This window comes from Diabrotica virgifera, chromosome 1 (assembly GCF_917563875.1).
Source record: "Diabrotica virgifera virgifera chromosome 1, PGI_DIABVI_V3a".
Lineage (NCBI taxonomy): Eukaryota > Metazoa > Arthropoda > Insecta > Coleoptera > Chrysomelidae > Diabrotica > Diabrotica virgifera.
In genome coordinates this window covers 229,316,601-229,340,568 of record NC_065443.1, presented here as the reverse complement: position 1 = coordinate 229,340,568, position 23,968 = coordinate 229,316,601, and the positions used below count along the sequence as shown (strand labels likewise).

The following is a 23,968-nucleotide window of genomic DNA, read 5'->3' as shown; positions in this document are numbered from 1 at the left end:
GAGATAGGTGTGGTTAGAATTTTGCTACATCTGTATATTGTCTGTGCTTATATGCTCATAAAAAGCTTCTGATATTTCCGCCTACCTGTTTGCGATTTTTCATTGTTTGCAGGATTGGAACTGGAACCAGCTAACCATAAATTCAAACTTTGTTTTATTTCGAAAGATTTCCTCTCCTTCTTTTTTCTTTTACTTGCACCACTTGGGTGCACACGTTTCATTTTATAAACTGAAAAATTCACCTTTCAATTTCAAACAATATATCATAACTCACAACGCACATCAACTCATCGACAGCAGGTCAACTCAACTGACAGCAGGTGCGCGCGCAGAGAATGTCGCGTCGTAGCTGTCTGCTTGAGTCCAGGGCGCCGGCGCGGCGCTGTCGAGTCACTACCGCTGAGCGCTGAGCTTAAGACGAACGGTGCGGCGCGGTGGGATCGGTGACTACCTCGAGCACCGAGCGACTTACTATTACTTTTTTATTATACCTAGGTAACCTAGGGGTTACCCTTAGCTGTAATTTAATAAAAATTGGGTTATTGTTTATTTAAAATTGTTTTTGCTGTATTACGTCGCTGTGAAACAGTAAAACAAAATAATTTTTTATAATAAAAAAACTTTTGTTTACTTGAATTTTTTGGCTTTTGGAGGCCCCCTTGAGCCGGAGGCCCTCGGCCATCGCCGACCAGCCGCCCTGGCCAGACCGGGCCTGAATCTGGTGTTGAAGAGGCCGGTCTTACTGGAGAACATCAAATTTTGTTAGCTAGAGAGGAAGCATACGAGAGATTGGAAACACAAGCTAAACAAATGAAATTATTAGTTGAATCTGTAAATTACTGAAAATTTTAGTAAAAACTAGTTTTGACTGAAATATGTTTAGTTTCAACTAGAATTAACTGATAATATTATTTGATAGTTCTAGATTTCACTAGTTAAAACTAGAATTGTCTAAATCTCTTAGTTAAAACTAGTTTTTCCTAGGAAATTCGGGTTTTAACTGAAATCGGGTTTTTACGGTAACATATACAATAAATAAGAAATATACAGTGTACAATGTGGTGTAAGATTGTAACATTGAGCCCATGTGTCTTCCTTGATTTCAAACTCATATGAGTATCCAAATATGTAACGTAGCTGCCTAGGTGTTCTGATGTGTCTCTTATTAAAGTGTGTGTGTGTGTGTGTGTGTGTGTGTGTGTGTGAGAGAACCAAAGTTGGTTATTTTTGCATTGCAGTAACAACATTTTGTATTTAATATTTTCCAAAAAAACTAAATTTCTGAAAAAAATAAATAACGCCTCCTAGCTGGCATATTACTTAGGCTGTCTCGAAATTATAACTCTTATATTGACGAAAAAGAGCTGTTTTTAATAAGACCAAGTTTGAAAAATTCGATTTAGCAGAACCGGAGTTACAGCCATTTGTTCATAACAAGGTTCCCACTCACCCCCACCTCTTATTTGCAAACGTCGACTTAAACTTATGAAGTCAAATATGCGCAGTATTTTATGAATAATGCGATGATCGCATTTTCAGTGCCCTTTCATTAGGCAAATTTTGTACATTTTGATTTTTTAATTTGTGATATTCAATTGCCCTCTAGCGGTGGAACTACAATTATGAAAACAATTTCGAAGCTTTTCTCGAGGCAACTTTTGTTATAATTCTTTTCTTCTCAAAGCTGTACTTTAACGGTTCCTGAATATGGCCGAGAGCCATTCTTATTGGGACAGCCGGTACATAAAATGGCGTCACCTTACAATGTGTAGAATTATTAAACGATGGCCACTAGTAATTTTTTATGGGGCCCTAAATATCGCCGTATAAACGCTTACCACACATAAATAATACACCTAATAGGGAATATACTAATAGTCCATTAAAATGTTACATTTTTTAGGCCGTACCTTGCATTTCTTAGAGGAGTCAATTTTATTTCTTTAATGTGTAGGGGGGATCAGTAGAAGCTTAAGTTCAAGTTTTTGGGGTCGCCATCCTTGTCCCCCGGTCGCCATCTTGGAAATGGGGTGCAAAGGGAGTAACATAAAATGTAGCAAATTAAATTTTCCATAATTTTGTTTCTATTACTTTTTATCGTCAAGTGACCAACAAAAAAGATATAACCAAAAATATGTAAAATTTTTTTAACAAGTTTCCTTTTGGTTGTTATAACTTTTTTCAGTTCATTTTAGAATAAAATAACATTATAGCAATTTTGTAGAGGGTTTTTCAGCGAACAATTTCCACTATAAAGTTGTTTAATTCTATTTATTTATATATGTTTTACAGCACTCCAAACTTGACCAGATTCTCGAATGCTCATAGGGATACAATAAAAACAAAAGTTAGGCTTACTTTTCTATCTATATATATATTTTTTATTCATACAATTTATTATGATTTTAACATTCCTATGCTATTATTAATCTGTTTTTGACCTTTCTTCCCACTATAAAACTTATAACTCTAAGCATATATAGAAAAGGCCCAAGAAGTTGTTTGAGGACAAATTCGCCGCTTCAGAAGAAGAATGACGCAACCGCAAAATGCAAAATTCTTAAGCAGAGCAAAAAACGATTTTTGATATCAAAATCATAAAGTATGATCAAAATTAGCCATTCACCACACCGTGGTCAGGATCTCGAGATATAAGCGTTTTTTGGGGTGTGCCGCTTGTATATGAAGTAACATAACTTTTTACCTATTATATATTTTGACTTAAAATTTTCCAAATAGAGAAGGCGGAAACGGCGGGTTTGTTGGAAAAAATATTCCCATGTGATATTTTTGCATAATCACTTTCGTGAGACACCCCAGAATAAGGTTCACGAAGTCGCCCACGTGAAAAGTGGGCCAATTTTTTTTTAAGATTTTTTTTTAATCAAGTTGCACAAATCCTTATTTTTGGCCCGGACTAATTTTTTTTTAGATTTTTTGGACCATTCTGGACAAAAAAGGTCTCTTATAATTTTTCTCTAAAGTTGACCTTTTTCGAGTTATAATCAATTTAAAATTAATAACTTAATAACTCGGTTAAAAATTATTATTATGAAAGTCAGAAAGTGACTAACTCAAAGTTTAAAGTCGCCGCTACATGATCCTGAAGAAATCTGTGTCATTAATTTACTACTAAGCTGTTATTTTTAATTAATAATAATGAGCGGTTAGATCGTATTGACTCGGCTGTAAATGTGAGTGCGAGTAAGATGCACAATTGGACTGCTGGAATGGCTTCTCTCTCGCACTCAGGATTTACAGCCGCCGCACAAGTGCATGGGGCTTATTATTATTTCTTAAAAATATCAGCTTAGTAATAAAATAATGACAAAAATTCTTCAGGATCTTGTAGGCTTTAAGCTTTGATTTAGTCATATATTGACTTTCATAATAATAACTTTTAACTGAGTTATTGAGCCTTGAAAATGGCCATTTTTCGTTTTTTTCAATTTTAATTTGCTTATAAGTCGAAAACGATCAACTTTAGAGAAAAATTATAAGAGACCTTTTTTGTCCAGAATGGTCCAAAAAATTAAAGAAAAAATTGTTCGGGACAAAAATATTGATTCTTGCAATTTGATTAAAAAAAATTGTTAAAAAAAATTGGCCCACTTTTTACGTACTTATTGAACCTTATTCTGAGTGTCTCACGAATGTGATTATGCAAAAATATCTCATGGGAATATTTTTCCCAACGAACCCGCCGTTTCCGCCTTATTTAAAAAAACTTCTTCATGAACTATATTTTATTATTGTGTTAGTTAAAATTATAAACTAAAAAGTTTGTCACTCAACTTTTTTAAGTAAACATGAAACTAACGAAATATGATGACAAAATGTTAATAAATTAACAACTCCTTTTTTAATGTGTTTAAACATTTTGGACAAATTTCATTGTTATCTACATACTTCAAAGATGACACAGTAAAACTTTTAAAAGGAAATATTTACAGCGACCAAAGATACAGCGAGGTAAATTTGAAATATCAAAATTGATTTTTGCCATTTTGGTATAAAATTTATTTTTTTAACATGTTTCACCAACTCTAGATAAAAATAAACTTCATATTCGGATTCAGCGACCTCGAAAACATAAAAATAGACCAAAATTGATCATTCACCTTAAATTTGATTTTCGTGGTTGGCATAACGGTTAATGCCGCTCGTCTAATATATAGATAGAAAAGCATTATTTTTCTACGAGAATTCGAGAATCTGGTCAAGTTTGGAGCGCCGTAAAACCTAGATAATAAATCAAATTAAACAACTTTATAGTGAAAATTGTTAATTGAAAAATCCTCTACAAAATCGCTATGATATTTTATTGCGAAATGAACGTAAAAAAAGTTATAACATCCAAAAGGAAATTTCTTACAAAATTTTCTCTTATTTTTGTTTATAACTTTTTTGTTGGTCACTTTACGATAAAAAGTAATAGATATAAAATTGTAGAAAATTTAATTTGCTTCATTTTATGCGAAATTAAATTTTCTGTAGGGTAGCTAGTTTACGAGATATAGCGCGAAAGCCCTTTGCATCTCTTTTTCCAAGATGGCGGCCGGGGGACAAGGGCCTCAACTCCAAAAACTTGAACTTAAGCTTCTACTGAACCCCCCTATAGATTAAAAAAATAAAATTGACTCCTCTAAGAAATGCACACTAAATGTAACATTTCAATGGACTATAAACAACGAAGTCAATTTATTAAAAAATTAGGAATAGGAGCTAGTAAAAAGTTATTTGCAAATTAGGGCTGCATCCTCAGAATTACTTTCTCATATTCGATAAGCTGTTATGAAATATTCTGGAATGCCTACACAAAGCCTACCTAATCCACCACCAGGTAAAAAAGCATTGCAAATACTGCAAGAAAAGGAAAACTAGATATTTTACACACTTTGCAAATGTTGGTTATGAATTGATCCTATTGTGGCCTGTTGTGAAAAGTGTATCAGCAAAAAACTTAGAAACCGTCCTCTTGATTAAATTCTATTTTCTGTGTACCTAATTTTTCTGAAATCCTTGTGTTTTTTAGTAGTGTTTGATTATTGTTTTGATCAGGTTTTGTTAAATAGAAGAATAATGTGGTTTTTGGTAAGTGTAATTATGACGTGAAATATATCACTTGTTTTTGATCTATTTTAATGCATAAACAAACAAAATATTTTCATCAGGAAAACAATCTATAAATAATTAGGTTTACTCAAAAACAAATGATCTTACTTTTTCGTGTCTGGATCCGACTACAGTTTTTCTGCCCAATATCGGGCTACGTCTACACCCTCTGTATTTGCGAGCCATAAATCATCGAGGGTGCACTGTGATGAGCAAAGTCTGCATACTCTCAGATGCTTCACGCTCTGTATTTCCCCACATTCACAAAGTGCGTCGTTATCTGTATTGATACCCCATTTAATAAGGTTCTGGTTTATAGGGGCAACACCTGTGCGTATTCGGTTGAGTGTCCGCCATGTTCTCCAGTCCAGGTTCATTCCATTAGATCGTTCTGGATGTAGGGGGAACAGTTCGGGTGGTTCGACGCTGACATTTCTCATAAACCTTTTCCTTGATTTAAGTCAGCTGATTCCTGGCGGTTCGTCAAACCCGTATAATTGGTACCTTTCATCGAAAATTTGCCTGAACTTCTCCACATATTGTGAGGCGCATCTACGGTCGTCTGGTGATGCGAATCCAGCTCCCCGGTACAGTAATGGTAGAGGGGTAGGCTTCATACAACCGGTAATTATTCTACATGTTTCATTTAACGCCGTGGTGACTTATTGAGCGTGTCTAGATCTACCCCAGACGGGACAAGCATATTCCCCTGTTAAGAAACATAAGGCCTCAGCTGGTGACTTTAAGACCTGGGGGTTTGCACCCCACTTGCTCCCTACAAGTTTTCGGAGAAGGTTGTTTCTCGTAGAAACCTTTTGTCTTGTGCTCTGACAGTGGAATTTATACGTTAGTGACCGGTCTAGTATCACTCCAAGATATTTGGGCCTATCAGTATGTTCCAAGCGTTGTCCCTCCCAAGAAACATTCAGTTTTACATGTGCCAGATGGTTGTTGAGGTGGAATGCACATACTTGGGTTTTAGTAGGGTTTGGCTTTAATGAGTTTTGTTTGTAGTAAGTTGACATCATGTTTAAAGCCTCTTCCATTGTCGACTCTACTTGTGTGAGTGTTTTCCCCTTTACGGCGATACCAAGGTCGTCAGCATACACAAAACTCTCAGTCCGAGGGTGCATTGGTTGGTCATTGGTGTAGATGTTAAATAGGGACGGCGCCAGAACGCTTCCTTGAGGTAGGCCATTTTTTGGGTTCTCCATCTGCTCTTCTTTTCATTTAGCACAACGTAGAAGCGTCTATTACACAACAGTGATCTAATGATATTTACCAGGTCATAGTCAAGCAGTGTTATAGATCTTAGTTAGCAAGGTTCTGTGGTTTATCGTATCATAGGCCGCTGTGAGGTCTATCAAGGCTACTCCCACTATCTCCCTCTGCGCAAATCCCTCCTCTATGTGCTCTGTTAGGTTCAGCACTTGGCCTGTGCATGATTTACCTGGTCTGAAGTCTGCTTGTTGTGGGATTAGTTTTGCATCTAATGTTTCCTGGATGCGGTTCAAAATGAGGCGTTCATACAATTTATATAAATGACATAGAAGAGATATCGGACGTTAGCTACTCGGTAGTTCAGGGTCTTCACCAGGTTTCAGAAGGGCTACTACTTTTGATTTACGCCACATTTGTGGAATCTGGTAGGTAGAGCGACAGATGTTAAATAGATCGAGCACCCATTGCCTCGCTTTTTGCCCGAAGTGTTTTATCTGCTCTGTTGGGATTTCGTCCACCCCAGGGGATTTTCCATTTTTCATACAGTCAATACCATTTTTACGCTCTTCGATGGTAAATGGGTTTCGCAAGAGAGTTGTTTCCTGGTCTTGAGTTCTTATAATCTTTGGCGTTTTGCAACGATTGTTTGTTTTGCCATTCAGAAGCAGTTGGTGGGCTATCTGATTTGGCGTTATTGCACATGGCTCTTTCACCTCTGTGGGATCACCATTAAGTTTTTTGATCATATTCCAAGCCTGCTTACTACTGTGCGTCATATCCATTTTACTTAAAGTCTCGCTCCATCGTTCTTGTCTGGAGGCGCTTAGTATTTGCTGCAGTCTCTCCCCTATCTCTGCCGTAACTTCGCTAAATGGGTCTTTACTATATTCTTCGGTGTACTTTGTCATAATGTCTTTTGCTTCATCGTTCAGATCAGATATGTAATGTTGTTGACATCCTCTGGGTATGTGTTTACATGAGGTTCGTTTTACAAGTTAGATGAACGCATCATAGTTTTTGGGGATCGGGACTATATTTTTCCCTTGTGTTTCCAATTCATCAGTATATTTTTCCCAGTTCGCTTTTTTGAAATTAAACCTTCGTTTGAAAGGGATTTTGGGAGCTTTTATAGAGCTGTATACGGATATTCCCACGGGCCTATGTTGTGTCTTTAGTATAGGCTTATATACCTTTCTGACGCAACGGTCCTCTAAAGACATGCTGATGAAGGTGAGATCAGGGTTGTAACCTTTCTTCCATATTTTGCTTTGAATAAATATGGCAATTTTTGGGTCATGCAGCAGTGCCAGGTTGTTTTGTTCAGCCCACGATTCCACAAGATCTCCATTTTATCAGTTGAAGCGTAGCCCCAATGAACATTATGACTATTAAAATCCCCGAGAACGAATCTGGTTTTTTGAGAAGCAAAATTTTTTGGAGGGGAGAAAACAAAGTCTCTCCAGGGTGGTTTATACACAGATGTAACTGTGCAGGCTCCTATTTCGACGGTCAGAATTTCAATGTCATTGTAGCATGTTTTTTGAGCTGACGTTACATCAATATCTCTTTTCACGAAGATGGCGCATCCGTGCTTTGCACTTGGATGTTCAATGATAAGCTGCATTCCCTCAACGCTAGGTCTATGTGCTGATATGTCACGGTGAGTCTCTTGTATGCATAATATATCACATCTGTGGATTTGACAAAGTTCAGACAAAATTTCCTGTTACAAGTAATACCCTCGATGTTTATGGTCATCATTGTCAATGTAGGCTCTGAGAAGAGCCGTTGATTCTCGATTGTTTGTTCGGATCCAGTGGTGGAAGGATTGGCCGCCCGAGGGGCGTTTCCAGGGAGCGCCAGTGACATTTTGTTCTTATAATATCACTTGGGTGGAGGCTCCTTCCGTGCTCTCCAAAAAAACAAATGATCAAAAATAATTTAGTATAGCTTAAAATAGTTTTTTACGGTTTTCTCAAAACTTATAAAATGTAACTTGTCTCATTTCAACAATAAACGATTCAAATTATTTATAGGTAATTTGCCTAATTAGTAAAAATATAGGTGTAAAAACGCAACACACTGACGGCTCGCGGCTAGAAGCAGTGATACACGTACGGGCTAAGGGTAAGATTTCAAACCGGTTGGATTGATGGCGTACTTAAAGAAGGCGTACTTACGGTGACACACGTGCGAAAAAGGTCGTCGAGCCATAAGCTCGCGTACTTACTCATGTGTCTGACGCCCCTTTTAGTCTTTAGTCAATACTGACAAAGCTATTCAAATTATTTATAAGCCAAAAATTACTCTACTTTAGTAAAATGTTTTTGCAATTGTAAAAATGAGTTTTTTTTATTTTTTAAACATATTGAAAATATAAGTCTTCTTCTTTCATGTGGTAGCCGCAGAATCTATGTATCATTATTATTTTCTGAGCAATAACATTGCAAAAAAAGCTTTGCGGAATAAACAAATTGAATAAAATTTAAACTAATTGACTACTTGACTCAACTTTTCATCCAAAATCAAAGCCCTAGGTTTATTTTTGGAAAAATTATAACAAATTTTTTATTTTCGAAATTGTAGCACTGTTTTGCAATTCCCAAAGTAACAAATGATCAGACTAAAATTCAAAAATTACCATTTTTAACCTTTGCCCATCTGCTAAAAGATGAATATTCTAAAACAAGTACATAATTGGACTTCGTAAGCCCTAGCTTTTCACCCAAAGTATTTGAAAATAGAACTGGAAGTCGATATTTGAACTCTTCATGTAACTTTGCGTCGATTGATATGCGATTTTACTAATTTTGAGCCATTTTTACTTAACTTTGGATCATCATTGTTTAAACAGAAACGATTTCAAAACCGGAACTAAAGATTCAAACTTAACTTTTCAATACGCTTCGATTGATGTGTTACATGCACTATTTCTGCGACTATAATAGCACTTCTGGTTAGAACTTTTTAACCGGAAATAATATAAAACCCAAAATTTTACATTTGTTCTCATCTTGCTAAGGCACGTCGAATGATATATCGCTTATAATTTTCGACTTTAACACAGTACTTACGGTTGCAACTCTAAAACCGGAAGTCCGATGTCAAATTTCTCATCTTTACTACCATCATTAGAGCCTACATAAAAGCATAAGAGCTACCGTAAAACAAGTATTGGAGTTCCAACCTCCAGGAAAACGGAAACAGGGGAGACCGATAAATACATTGAAGAAAACAATTATTAAAGAAGCAGAAAACGTCGGCCTAACCTGGAAAGAAGTCAGAGAAAAAGCACAAAATCAGTAAAAATGGAGAGTGACAGTAGATGCCCTATGTTCCAGTGGGAACAAAGAGGATAAATAAAAATAATAATAAAAAATTATGTTCCTGAACTATGTATCATCAGAATTTATGTATTATTATTAGTTTCTGAGCAATGGCATTGCAAAAAAACTATGTGGGATAAACAAAGAGACTTTCTATTATACCATTGTTATTGGAGTACGGGTCATATACTTTACTCCAAAAAATATCCAAGCCCCCAGGTCGTTCCTAGCGCCATCTCTTAATGAGCAAGCTTTTCCAGATGGACTGAATTTTCTATTGCCATCAGAACTTTAAAATCAATTTACTCAAGAATACGATTTTGGGGTTGGTTCCTTTCTGCAAAAAGTCGTGATCGAAGAATCGTCTTGAAATTGTTTGTGCATTATACGTAGGCTTACCATACGTCCCGGTTTGAGATCCCTGTCCCGGCGTCCCGGCCGGTTTGCATTAACGTCCCGGTCAAACTTAAACAACACCGATACCCCGTCCATTGATCAAGGACCATCTAAAGTGCTCGAAACACAAGGCCAGCAAGTGCCATTGCAAGCTCATCTACCATAACATCGTTTTTGAAAAATGCCTAATCCGCAGAAATGAACTTTCCATTGCTGATAAAGAAGCTACTTTTGCATTCCATACAGCAAAGCAACATATAAATTTTAAAGCATCCTACTGCTCCTCAAAATTAATATCGCAGCTATTTGAGCCCAAATTTAGGTCTGCCGTACCAAATGCAAAGCGATCATCACGGGACTAATCGCATCGATGCGCGAGGACAAAACAGTTTTTGAGTATTTCAACACATACATCAAATAGACATGATGTTAAACTGGCGCTGATAGTTGTTAGGTACTTTGTACCTGCGAGAGGTATATCTGTAGAGTTACTCGATTTTGAAATCTTAGCGAAAAAACACGAAAGAGAAGACAAGGTAGCTGCTTGCTGTGGTGAAAACTGTAATTGGAATTTCGGAGACGTAAACAGAAGAGACACCAACAACGTCTATTCCAGGCTCAAGTGAGGTCTCGGCGTTAACATAAAAGGCATTGGTTGCAGCGCACACATCGGTAACAATACAATCCAACATCGCCAAACTGCTCGCTCTCTTATTGCGATATAGTTGTTCACTACAGAAATTTGAGCACTTTACTTTTTGTTTGTGCTCGGACAGTTATATGTATTCAACAAATCCATTTAGTCTATCTATGGAGAAGACTAACTCAACTGCGACGTTTGTATGACAAAGTTAAAAAATAATCTTAAAACAGGATTAAAAACAAATTTCTTCCACAAGCAGCTAAACAAAGATTCCATAAATGTCGAAAACTTCATGAGTGACGTTTACGCTTTTTATGAGCGCTGCATTTTGTATTTAGAATAGTGAGAAAAACTTCGACGGAGCTGAAGATTTTGAGTGGATCTGCTGGAAAAATGAGCTCAACTGGAATGAAATCGAAAAAGCAGCAAAAAACATAACTAAAATGCAAAAACCTTAATCGAAAACCCAAATAATGATTGATGAGCTGTTTGGTGAGGTGTTGTTAGCAAAAGGCTTCTTTCAAAATTCTTACTCCGAGAAACGGGTCCAGCTATTCATTCATTTTCACAAGCAGCATCGAGGTCCCAAATTTTAAAAAAGTGTGGAGTTATGTGTCTACCCGGTATTTCAGACCCAGTGGAAAAACTTTTTTCACAGCTGAAAAAAATGTGATCTGACGATCGGGGGAGGATGGAAGAATACATTGTGGAAGCCTTGCTTGAGTGCAAATTAAACTTGAACATGTCATGCAGTGAATTTTATGACAAGCCCCACAAAGATATTCTGAAGAATGTGCATTCTAGTGAAAAATATTGGACAAGCGTGAGCCAATATTAAAGACAATGAAGAAAACCTTGTAGGACCAGGCTACACTACACAAGGGTTACCTCAGGGATCGCCTATTAGTCCCTTACTTTTCAACATCTACATCAGTACCATTTATGACATAATTCCAGACAAATGTATTCTAATATCATATGCAGACGATCTAGTCTTACTAAGTAAACATTATAACCATACTCAAGGAACAATATCTACAAATTTTGTCCTAGCTGACATACAAAACTGGTTAAATACACACAATTTCTCAATTTCGGTAAACAAAAGTGAGGCCATATGTAAACTAATAGCATATGTATTGTTGTATTGTTTTTTTAAAGAAATTCAAAAAAATTAAATTTATATCAAAGACCATAAGATCATATTTTTTCATCACCCTGTATATGAACAGAATTGTATAGAATTTAATTTTGCTATTAAACAAGTGTTTCGGAAAAATGAAAACGATAAATGGACGGGAGATTTACAAACAATTCGGTGATTAGAAAGTGGACAGAGCGTTGACAGGAACAATAACGTTTTTAAGATCTTTCCGGGAAGGTTTTTAATTTGGTAAACAAATTGTATTAGTTATTAGTTGTAAAAGTAGAAAGTAGAAAAGAACTAATTATGATATTTCTTGAAATTTGACAAATTAGAAAAGTTATGTGGAAGAATATTTGGTTTCTTAAGAAATAAATGGTTTGAGAGAGGTTGTTGTTTATTGGATGGAGAATATCGGGAGAAGGGATAATGAATGTTGGAGTCTGAATTTGAGAAAGAAATAAGCGGCACTGTGTAATGAACATCGATAGAAAGCAGTCGAGTTTTTAAAAGTGTGTAATTAGTGTAGAGTGGTGTGATCAGCCTTTGCGAGCAGAATCAAGTTGAAACCAAATAGTCGACTGGTTGAGGAGTTAATTTTCCTGGTCCGAGGGAGATTCCTTTGTTTTGTCTAGAACGAGTAGCTGATTATTATACTTTTGTGCATAAGATATCGAGCAAGGAAAACTGAGTGATATAATTCGAGCAAGTCCTGTGTGTTTTTCTTGGAAGCAGTTTTGACGAGGGACTTTTTCGCAACATCCAGAGAGTACGTGTTGGGAGAATCAAGGACGGCGCAATCCAGAAAACGAGGGAGTGAAGAAACAAAAAAAGGTTAGTCAAATCATTTGTCGGAATGGAGATTTGTTTATATCAAAACCATATTTGTTTATTGAACATTTTTTACGCAGTTAGTCATTTCATATTTGGGAAATAAATTCAAAAGAAGAAAAGTAAAATTTATTAAATTTAGTATGAGTAAATAATAAATTAATTAAATAATTTTTTTTTTGTCAAAACAAGGAGATATCAGAGTTAGAGTTTAATTTATTAAGTTAGAAATTGTTGCAACAAAGTTAAACTTTTTAGTATTTTTGAATCATATGTACACGGTTTATTTGATAAAAACAATAGATTACATTTATATGATTTTGAGTGTTTTCAATTTTCCTGTTTCCACCCTGGAAGAAGTAAGCAACTAGAAATACTAGAAGTCACAGATCACAGGTATTGTATCAAATACAAAATTAGCCCTGAGAATAAAATGGATTGGAAAATTGAATTTGAATTTAGTTGTGTTTTTACATAGGCAGTAAATAAAATAATTGAATAATCAATTAAAGTAAGAATTTGCTAATCAATCTAAATAAATAGATAAAGTAAAGCATAACAAAAGGCGTCCCAATTTTATTTCGTATTTCTGGTTGCAACTTTGAAAGGGAAGACAGAGGAAAAGCAGGTGATTGAAAATCTATATTGAGTGGTCAAAATTGATATATTTGAATTACGACATATAAATTTCCTTTAGGTACAATTTTAATAATTGATTTTATTTATTTGATATTTGCATTTGATGATTTTTTGAAATATTCGTATTACATTGGGTAAGAGAAAATTTTCGTGTCTGCAACAGATAGGGTTTTTTTAAAGTTTCCTATTTGGCGGGGATAGTATTCTTTGAAAAGAAATGCCAGAGACAAGAAACAAAAGCAAAGAAAACAAAAAACAAGGAGAACACTCAGAAAAAGAAGAACATTTTGAACAAGGAGAACATTCAGATCAAGAAGACATTTTAGACACAACAATCATGGCAACAGGAAAAAGGAATTGACAGAATTAGAACAATTATTACAACTTATGCAAATACAATCACAAAAAATGGATGAAGCATCAAAGAAAATGGATAAAAATCAGGAAGAAGCAAAAAGAATCATGGAAGAAACACAACAAAAAATGCAAGAAAATCAGGAGGAAACAAAACAAGCAATAGAAGAAAACAACCAAAAAATTGAGGAACGCATAGGAAAATATGAAAAGGAAATAAAAGGATGTTTGACAACAATGAAAAACGAGATAAAAGAACAAGAAATGAAAATTCAAAATAAAGTGAAGGTGTTAGCAAATTGCCAGAAAAATGAACTAGAAAATTTGGAAAACAAGTTGGAAAACGCTATTCAAACAGACATAAGAGAAGTGGAAAGAACGATCAAAGAAAACGAAAGAAAAATTGCGGAAATCAATACTCAACAAAATGTCGGAGAAAGAAGAGAAATGGTTATACATAGCACAGATGACGTGAAAATACGATTTGGCGGGGATGTAAGAAGATTACACCCAGTGCCCTTCATAAATAGCCTGAAAAAGAAAGTACAACACACTGGAAATTTTGAAACAGCTAAAGAAATGATCAGAAACCATCTTAAGTATGAGGCAGGTCTGTGGTTTGACAGCAAAGAAGAAGAAATTGACAGTTGGCAACAGTTTGGACAAAAATTTTTAAACTATTTCTGGGGAAAAGTCCAACAAATGGAAATCAACAAAGAATTACAAAATGGGAAATACAATGATCGGATGGGTATCTCGGAAAAAACATACGCATTACAAATAAACAATCATGCAAAACATTTACAATATATGTATTCGTCAGAACAATTAGTTGAACTGATTGCAAGACATTTCGAAGAAATGCTAGAAGACCATATCATATTGCAACATTACAAAGACATAGATAGTTTGTGCCAATTCCTACAAATAAGAGAATCACGTCATCAAAGAGAAAGAAAATCAAGAAGATCGCAAGAAGATTACAGACCCCGAGAAACACAGGATTACATAGATAGAAGACAAAATAATAGGAGGGACTATACAAGACGAGATTTTAATCCCAGTAGGGAAAACGAAAATATAGACAACGGAAGAGGAAATTATGAACAAAGAAATAGGCAATGGAATGAGGACAGAAATCGAGATAACCAGAATAGAAACACCACACGCACAAATCAAGAAAACAGAAATAATGGTAGACAAAATGAACAGGGATATCGAGAAAACCGAAACAGGTCCGACAGACCAAGAGAAAATAGAAGAGAGGTAAATAATACCCAGACAGAAGAATATGACGAAGAGAGACACTACGACGAAAATACAAACAACGAGGAGCAAACGACGTCTTTTCACGAAGGCGCTCACTAGAAACAAAGCACCAAACAGGAATTTTTTGTCACCCGAAGGAATTTATAAAACTGGCAGGAAACAATGAAAAAAGAAATGGAATAAATTTGAAATTTGTGGATGGCTTTATCAACGAAAAACCATTTAAAATTATGATAGGCACTGGCTCGGAATTAACACTAGTCAACAGAAAATTAATAGAAGAAGTTAATTTAACAAATTTAATTTACAAAATACCTAGGGTGAACTAAGTGAGCGCAAATAAACGAACATTGGCAATGATAAATGAAGGCATACGGATAAGGGTACGATTGGGTAAGAAAATGTACGCACTACAATGTGTGATAATGCCGAATATGTCGCAGGACATGATTGTAGGAGTGGACGAATTGACAGAAAAATACTTAGCAATTGAGTCCAAAAATAACCAGAAGAAATTCACAGAGGAAAAGAAGAAGAACCGGAAATCTTGAAAAAAGACAAGGAACATGAAAAACGGAAAATTGACGATTCAGAAAGAGAACAAACACTGGAGGTGAATGTGGCAATGAAACAAGGACAAAGAAGAAATGGAAGAAGGTGGCAGAAGAAGATAAAGGAAAATGAAACCTGGGACTCCTCAAAAGAAGAGTTGAGCCCAGAAAAAAAATTTGAGAGTAACAAAAGCAAAGGAAACCTGGGCTTCCTCAAAAGAAGAGTTGAGCCCAGAAGAATGGAAGTGACAAGAGAAAATGAAACATGGGATTCCTCAAAAGAAGAGGTGAGCCCAGAAGAAGAAAAGATTAAATTAACAAAAGAAAGAGAAAGGAAAGAAAAAGGGATGCATTTGAATTTAAGAGACTACGAAAATTTCAGAAATGGAGAACATAAAATGGCCCAAAAACAGGCTCATGATGTTTGGAAGAAAAAGAGAATGAAGGAAATAGAAGAAGAAAATCAAAAGATCAGATGTAACTTTCCCGATGTGTACAAATATCATGAGTAAAGGAAGGAAGGACCCATAGGAAATAGTTAAGGTAGGAAATAGGAAATAAATTAGTATAATGAAGTAGGTATACCGGAAAATTGTTTTTCCTCGAGAAAATCGAGATGCAAAGAATTTTATCGAATTCAAAAGGCGAGGATTTTGTTGTAGAATTGTTTTTTTTTACAGAAATTCAAAAAAATTAAATTTATAGCAAAGACCATAAGATCATATTTTTTCATCTCTCTGTATATGAACAGAATTGTATAGAATTTAATTTTGCTATTAAACAAGTGTTTCGAAAAAATGAAAATGATTAGTGATAATGATTCGACGAAATGGACGGGACATTTACAAACAATTCGGTGATTAGAAAGTGGACAGAGCGTTGACAGGAACAATAACGTTTTTAAGATCTTTCCGGGAAGATTTTTAATTTGGTAAACAAATTGTATTAGTTTTTAGTTGTAAAAGTAGAAAGTAGAAAAAAACTAATTATGATATTTCTTGAAATTTGACAAATTGGAAAAGTTATGTGGAAGAATATTTGGTTTCTTAAGAAATAAATGGTTTGAGAGAGGTTGTTGTTTATTGGATGGACAATATCGGGAGCAGGGATAATGAATGTTGGAATAACATTCATTAAAATAAGCGGCACTGTGTAATGAACATCGATAGAAGGCAGTCGAGTTTTTAAAAGTGTGTAATCAGTGTAGAGTGGTGTGATCAGCCTTTGCGAGCAGAATCAAGCTGAAACCAAATTGTCGACCGGTTGAAGAGTTAATTTTCCTAGTCCTAGGGAGATTCCTTTGTTTTGTCTAGAACTAGTAGCTGATTATTATCCTTTTGTGCACAAGATATCGAGCAAGGAAAACTGAGTGATAGAATTCGAGCAAGTCCTGTGTGTTTTTCTTGGAAGCAGTTTTGACGAGAGGGACTTTTTCACAACATCCAGAGAGTATGTGTTGGGAGGATCAAGGACGGCGCAATCCAGAAAACGAGGGAGTGAAGAAACAAAAAAAGGTTAGTCAAATCATTTGTCGGAATGAGAAGATTTGTTTATATCAAAACCATATTTGTTTATTTGTTTATTGAACATTTTTTTAAGCAGTTAGTCATTTCATATTTGAGAAATCAATTCAAAAGAAGAAAAGTAAAATTTATTAAATTTAATATGAGTAAATAATAAATTAATTAAATAATTTTTTTTGTCAAAACAAGGAGATATCAGAGTTAGAGTTTAATTTATTAAGTTAGAAATTGTTGCAACAAAGTTAAACTTTTTAGTATTTTTGAATCATATGTACACGGTTTATTTGATAAAAACAATAGATTACATTTATATGATTTTGAGTGTTTTCAATTTCCCTGTTTCCACCCTGGAAGAAGTAAGCAACTAGAAATACTAGAAGACACAGATCACAGGCCCTGAGAATAAAATTGATTGGAAAATTGAATTTGAATTTAGTTGTTTTTACATAGGCTGTAAATAAAATAATTGAATAATCAATTAAAGTAAGAATTTGCTAATCAATCTAAATAAATAGATAAAGTAGAACATAACAGTATATATCCAGATATCATTCTCAATCATCAGATTATTCCATACAAACAACAAATAAAATATTTAGGTGTAACCCTCACAGAAAATTTAAATTGGAATCCACATATTGAAAACATTAAAAGTAAAGCTAGTAAAGGAATTAATGTAATGAGATCCTCCTGTAGAGTTTAGTGGGGTGGAGATCCTGCAACATTGCTTATAGCCTACTATGGACTGGTAAGATCACATCTTGACTTTGGTAGTATATTTTTAAAGCCATCAAGCAAGCAAACCCTACAAAAACTTGACACTATACAATATCAAGCATTAAGGCTAATTCTAGGATGCATGAGATCAACCCCCACTACAGCTCTGTTGGCAGAAACAGGAGAGATGACCCTGGAATTTAGGAGGAGATGGCTAGCAACAAAATTCATGTCAAAAATATACAGCAACCAAAATCCACTGTTGGAATTAACACATGAAGTAAACCAGGCATGTAGTTACAATTTTGGTTACTGGAGACAGAAAGAGCGTCCATATTTAGTACTTAGTAGAAGCGTTAGATTATCTAAAACCATATAAAAAATAGTCCATAAAACACATGTGATAGCTGATTTCATACAAAATTATGACACCTTATATGGATGAGTCCCTACAATTCAACTAAATATTAATAAAACAGGCAGTAATCAAAATACAATATTTAAAATAGTAACTGAGAAGTTTTCTAGAAAATATACATTTGTTTACACTGATGCATCAAAATGCGAAATTGATCAACAAATACAAACTAGTTATGGAGTGTATATTCCTAACATTGATTTTTCATTTTCATCTAAGTCAACTTCAATTATGAATATTTGCAGTGTGCAAGTACTCGGAAGGGATATGCGAAACGATTGTGCGCGAAAAGTGGAGAAATATTGCAACTTTCTTAAATAATTCATATTGTCAATTGAAATTGTCAAATTGACGTACATTTCATACCTATTGTCATTTAAGAAGAAAAATTATATATTGCTTCACAATATTGATATGATATGCAATTATTATATAAAGGTAAATTTAATTAATTGTTTTTTGCTTGCAGTACTGCATTTTAATAACTAATTTTATTTACTATATACAATTGTTTACGTTTTAATAACATAACCTAAATCTTATTTTTTCTTATTATTTTTTTTTGGACTATGGCCTTGACAATTATCCAGTAACCAGGACCATATGATTGGCCAATATAATTAAAAGTGCGAATAAAAGTGCAGAGCGAAGAAACCACGTGTCGCTTTTCCAAACTTGCACGGTCCCAATAGGTACGTACAGCAGAAATACTAGCAATTACTAAGGGTATAACTGTGTGCTTAAATAAGGGCATTACTGATTGTATTGTCTTTAGTGATTCTAAAAGTGCTATACAAAAATTAAGTCAAATAGGTATTAATTCAAAAAGTGATTATATTGCACTAGAAACAACAAAATTAATTATCGAGGCCAATTGTATCGGCAGAAACTATAAACTATGCTGGATTCCAGGTCACTCAGAAATAGAAGGCAATGAACATGTGGATATTTGGCAAACATTGGCAGGTATCTTAAGATTGCCCAGGAGATAAAAATAAACTACACAGAAGTACAAATCAAAGGAAAGTGGTATTCAGAAATACAAGTAACATTTCCAGAAAAACCCTGCTTTCACAAATTCCCATACATAGATAGAAGGCATTTGACAAATATAATAAGAATGAGAACAGGACATTGTTGCACAAGCTCACATCTATATCTATATAGATTAAAAGTAAAAGAACATCCTTACTGTGAATGCAGAAAAATTGAGGATATCTAGATCATATTCTTCTACAGTGTCCATTGGACACTGTCCAATAAGAGTATCCAAGCAGTTTAATCTGAGAACCGAACTTACAAAATTAGGAGTACCAAAGAATTTGAAATGTTCAAAATATTATTGCAACATCTTACTCATGAACAACTAGGGGCAGTGATTATTCATTTAAATATTAACAAAATGAATTTATGAATTTAAAATACTTCGACCCGCACTTACGTCCTCTAATATTCCCCTGGTTACTTTGTAAATCAAGGCAACATTTTTAGGTTTTCATTTCAGTGTTGCAGCATTGCTTATAGCCACTTTACACCATGCAACTAATTGCGCAATTAATTGCACAATTTCTTGCAGCAATAGAAATTGCATCGTGTCATACGCGAATTGCACATAGAAGCTGCAACTTCTTGCAGCAATTTCTTGCTGCAAGAAGTTGCAGCTAGATAGAACATGTCTTATTTTTCATGCAATTTTTTCTGCAATTTGGGTATATTTTTAGTAACTTTTAAGGCTACACTGTTTGTTTTGACATTCTGTCATCCTAAATTTCAAACTAAACAATTTTTGACAAAACTAGAGGAACTTTTTACCAATTTCACCTTAGACAAGGAAAAAAGAGAGGACGGGTAAAACTCATTTAACACACACGTTCCAAAAGTGAAGCCAGTTTTTGGTTTGTTTGTCACCAAAAACATGGCGGTCTCGTCAAAAATAACAATGGGTTGCCAGTGGTGGGTGTTCGTTGAAGGTTAAAATTTCATAAAAAATAAAGTAAATCATCATCTAAAATTCGTAATAAAAACATATGTACGTAATATGAGCAACTTAATAAAACATTTACCGTACACAAATTCTTCATTTTAAATACACTTCATGTTTTCATTTTAAATACTCAATGCATAACAATACCCCAAAGATACATCGATGATCAAAATCTCTGGTGTCGGTTTGACTTCACTTTTGGTCATAGGATTACTCGTCCTCTCTCTTTCCTTGTCTAAGAATTTCAGGCTTCACAGATAACATTATTCTGGGGGATAACTTTAATTATGCAACATAGGGATTAAAGAAACTATATTCTATTTTTATTTCTTTTGTATTTAACAACTTGTTTCCTTTTGTAAATGAATAATGTATTATAGGTATACTTGCATTAGGTATTAATTGATTTTGTTATACAGAATACATATTATACTTTTCTCAAATTATAATTTAACATTTTCAATCTAATATATCTGATAACTCTACTCAAAAAATTACATTTTTAATTTATAAAAACAACATAACCCAAAATTTATGGTATGTCAAAGTTTCTTAATGTTGTTCTGAAGCTATTTCCTTGTGGCATTTTTATGATTAATTATTTATATGGGAAATAAGCCACAATTAAAATGATTTTAATTGTGGCTTATTTCCCATATAAATAATTAGTCAAAGTTTCTGTCCATTTCATGTCAGTTTATGCAATTACTTGCACTGTGTAATCACTTTATTGCAGAAAGCTAGTTGCAACTTATTGCAGAAGTTCTTGCTGCAAGAACTTGTGCAATAAATTTCGCAATTACTTGCATGGTGTAAAGCAAGACGAGCTGCAATATAATCAAATGTACTGGCAGATGCACAAGCACAAGTATGCAAGCCAAGAAAGAGAGTAAGAAGAACAAAAAACGAAAAAGTTATTCTTATTTATACTTACTTCTACTACTAAATATTTTGTTACTAACCTTTTTCAGATTTTTGGTTTTCTTCAAATGGTTTTGTTTCAAAGTCTACAGAATCATATGGACCATGAGTACTTTCCCTACTAGACTCCTGAACTTCACATTTAAAACCATCGCCATCCAAATCATTATACTCTATTTCTATTTTAAACTGTTCCTCGGTAATTTCTTCTTTGACTTCCATTTTTGATACACTTGATTTTATGTTTATTATGTACCATGTACACAGGGTTGTTAACAACGCAACTGAATATTTCTGTAGAGAGCGCTTCAAAAATCCGTAGAAATCCGTAGTGCAGAAATCTGACAGAAAATGACACTTAGCAGACCAAAAAAAGAAGAAGAATGACACTTGACAGACAAAAAAGAAGAAGAATGACACTTGACATACCAAAAAAAGAAGAAGAATGACACTTGACAGACCAAAAAGAAGAAGAATGACACTTGATAGGCAAAAAAAGAAGAAGAATGGCACTTGACAGACCAAAAAAAGAAGAAGAATGACACTTGACAGACCAAAAAGAAGAAGAATGACACTTGATAGGCCAAAAAAGAAGAAGAATGGCACTTGAAAGACCAAAAAAGAAGAAGAATGGTACTTGATAGACCAAAAAAGAAGAAGAATGACATCTTAAGAGTAAAAAAATCCTCATTTTAGCTTTTTGATGGCTGCAGCTGAAAAATCCGTAGAAATGTGGTCGATATCTGAAAATCCGAAATAATTTCGAAAATCCGTAGATCTACGGAAAAATCCGTAGAGTTAACAACCCTGCATGTACATATCTACGTCATACGATACGTATAGGGCTTTTCATTTCACAGTCATTTGTTTCGAGCTTCTGTCATGTGTCACATAATATTAATATATCTACGTCATACGTTATTGATATAACCAATGATACAAACCAAAGACGTATGACGTAGATATATTAATAGGTCTGTTCGTACAGGAATCACTGACTATCAGCAACTGCATGACGCATGCGTGTTTCAATTGTGCGAACGCTAATATTGAAACACGCATGCGTCGTGCAGTTGCTGAGTCAGTGATAGCAAAGAATACATATCTCCCAAGAACCGACACAAACGGATTATCTATGAACTAAATTTTTATGCGCATGTGCCAGATCGGCCATTTCTCAATTTGTATGAATAGCAAATAATTTTGGTGACATTTGTCTTGTACAGGATCGGCGTTTGTTGTCACAGTTGTTTGTTTGGCTTGGCTTGGCGTTAGTATATTGTTTTTGTATCAGTTTGTAGCTCATAATATTTTGTATAGACTTATTTTCTATATATATTTTCTTATATAGCCTACAACTATTAATTGTTATTTTCCAACATTTATACAATTTAATTCTTTTTGAGATATCTTGATTATGTGAATTAATTATTTTAAGCTTTTTCATGAACTATAAACTATCGTATAAAAAATTAATTTTGTATTTATTGGGATTTCAAAAAGAATTTGAATCTAAAATATCATACAAATTCTCTAACCTTTCTTTGACCTCTACTGTACCAAATGCATCTGCAGGAAGAGCACAAAGTCATATTTTATATGTGTTCATTCCACAAGCCACGTGCTGTGTTTAAAAAATTGAGAATCCAATACTCACAAAAACTTCCATAAAGTACTTTTATCAGCAAACCTAAATTAAATTTAATAAACTATGTTTCATTAAATTGTTTCTGTAGTTTGTATAAAACAATAACTTAGGTCAAATATATAAAACAATTTATGACTGACTACTTGAAATTCAGGATTTTCAGGAGTAACATTATATAATTTAGCTAATTCAAAAAGTTTGATCCAATATCACTTGAAATTGTTTCAACATTCAAGTTAATGCTTGATAATTGACAATACACTCTTCATAATAGGTTTACATTCTCTTGATTATACTTGCGTTCCAACAAAAAAAAAGCTAAAGGCTGCTTTCATATGGAATATAAGCTTCTGACCATAATGATCAAAACGTTTCCATATATATATATATTAATTAATATATTAATTAAAAAAATCACTTTTTCTCTTTTCTCGATTGCTTATTAGTTTTTATTGTATACTATATATATTTTTTCAGTTATTACATCTTTATATTTATAGAAATAAAATAGTACAATACTTATTAGTTTTTTATTTATTTACCCCGATATTCGACTTTAAAGAATCTACTGGCTGGATTTGGCTGGAATGTACGGAATGTTTTGGCTGGTTTCCAAGACAATAAAAATTGAAAATATTGACATTCGATTTTAACATACAGTTTCTTGTTGTTGATCACGAACATTTGTCATCCAAAAAGAATTGGATTCCGTGACGGTTACAACGGCTGTTATTTTTCGATTATTTTACGAAATAACGAATATAATGAATTAGGAAATACCTCGACAAACAAGTAATTGGTCATAGGTTTTCACCCAAAGTAATCGAAAGTAGAACTGGAAGTCGATATTGGAACTCTTCGTGTAACTTTGCGTCGATTGATCTACGATTTTACTAATTTTGTCATCTTGTTTTACATTCATATCATATTTTGAGTGACTTTAAAACAACTCTAAAACCGAAGTCCGATGTCAAATTTCTCATCTTTAATACCATCCATGGGTTATAAGCTTTCATTCGACACCTCATTTGTTATTCTATCTGTATTAGTAACTGAGGAGTTGTATTCGCGGTCGGACGGACAGACAGTCATGAAACCAGAAGTATATATTTGTTCTCGTCTTGCGAATGCGCGTCGAATAATATATCACTTGTGCTATTGCATTGACTTTAAAATAGTACTTCCGGTCGCATTTCTAAAACCGGAAGTCCTAGGTCAAATTTCCCACCTTTAGTACCATCCATGTATTATGAGCTTTCATTCGACAC

The 23,968-nt window shown here is 34.2% G+C and overlaps 1 protein-coding gene across 1 annotated transcript in view; it reads right to left on the bottom strand.

Annotated features, from left to right (window-relative positions):
- Nucleotides 1-21,869, bottom strand: part of LOC126882705 (zinc finger protein 227-like) — a 29,216-nt gene extending 7,347 nt beyond the window's left edge. Inside the window, exon 1 of the mRNA XM_050647690.1 lies at nucleotides 21,094-21,869. Within this exon, the coding sequence (XP_050503647.1) occupies nucleotides 21,094-21,274 (181 nt within the window). The 5' untranslated portion in view covers nucleotides 21,275-21,869. The remainder of the gene's footprint in view (nucleotides 1-21,093) is intronic.
- Between the last annotated feature and the right edge of the window lie 2,099 nt (nucleotides 21,870-23,968).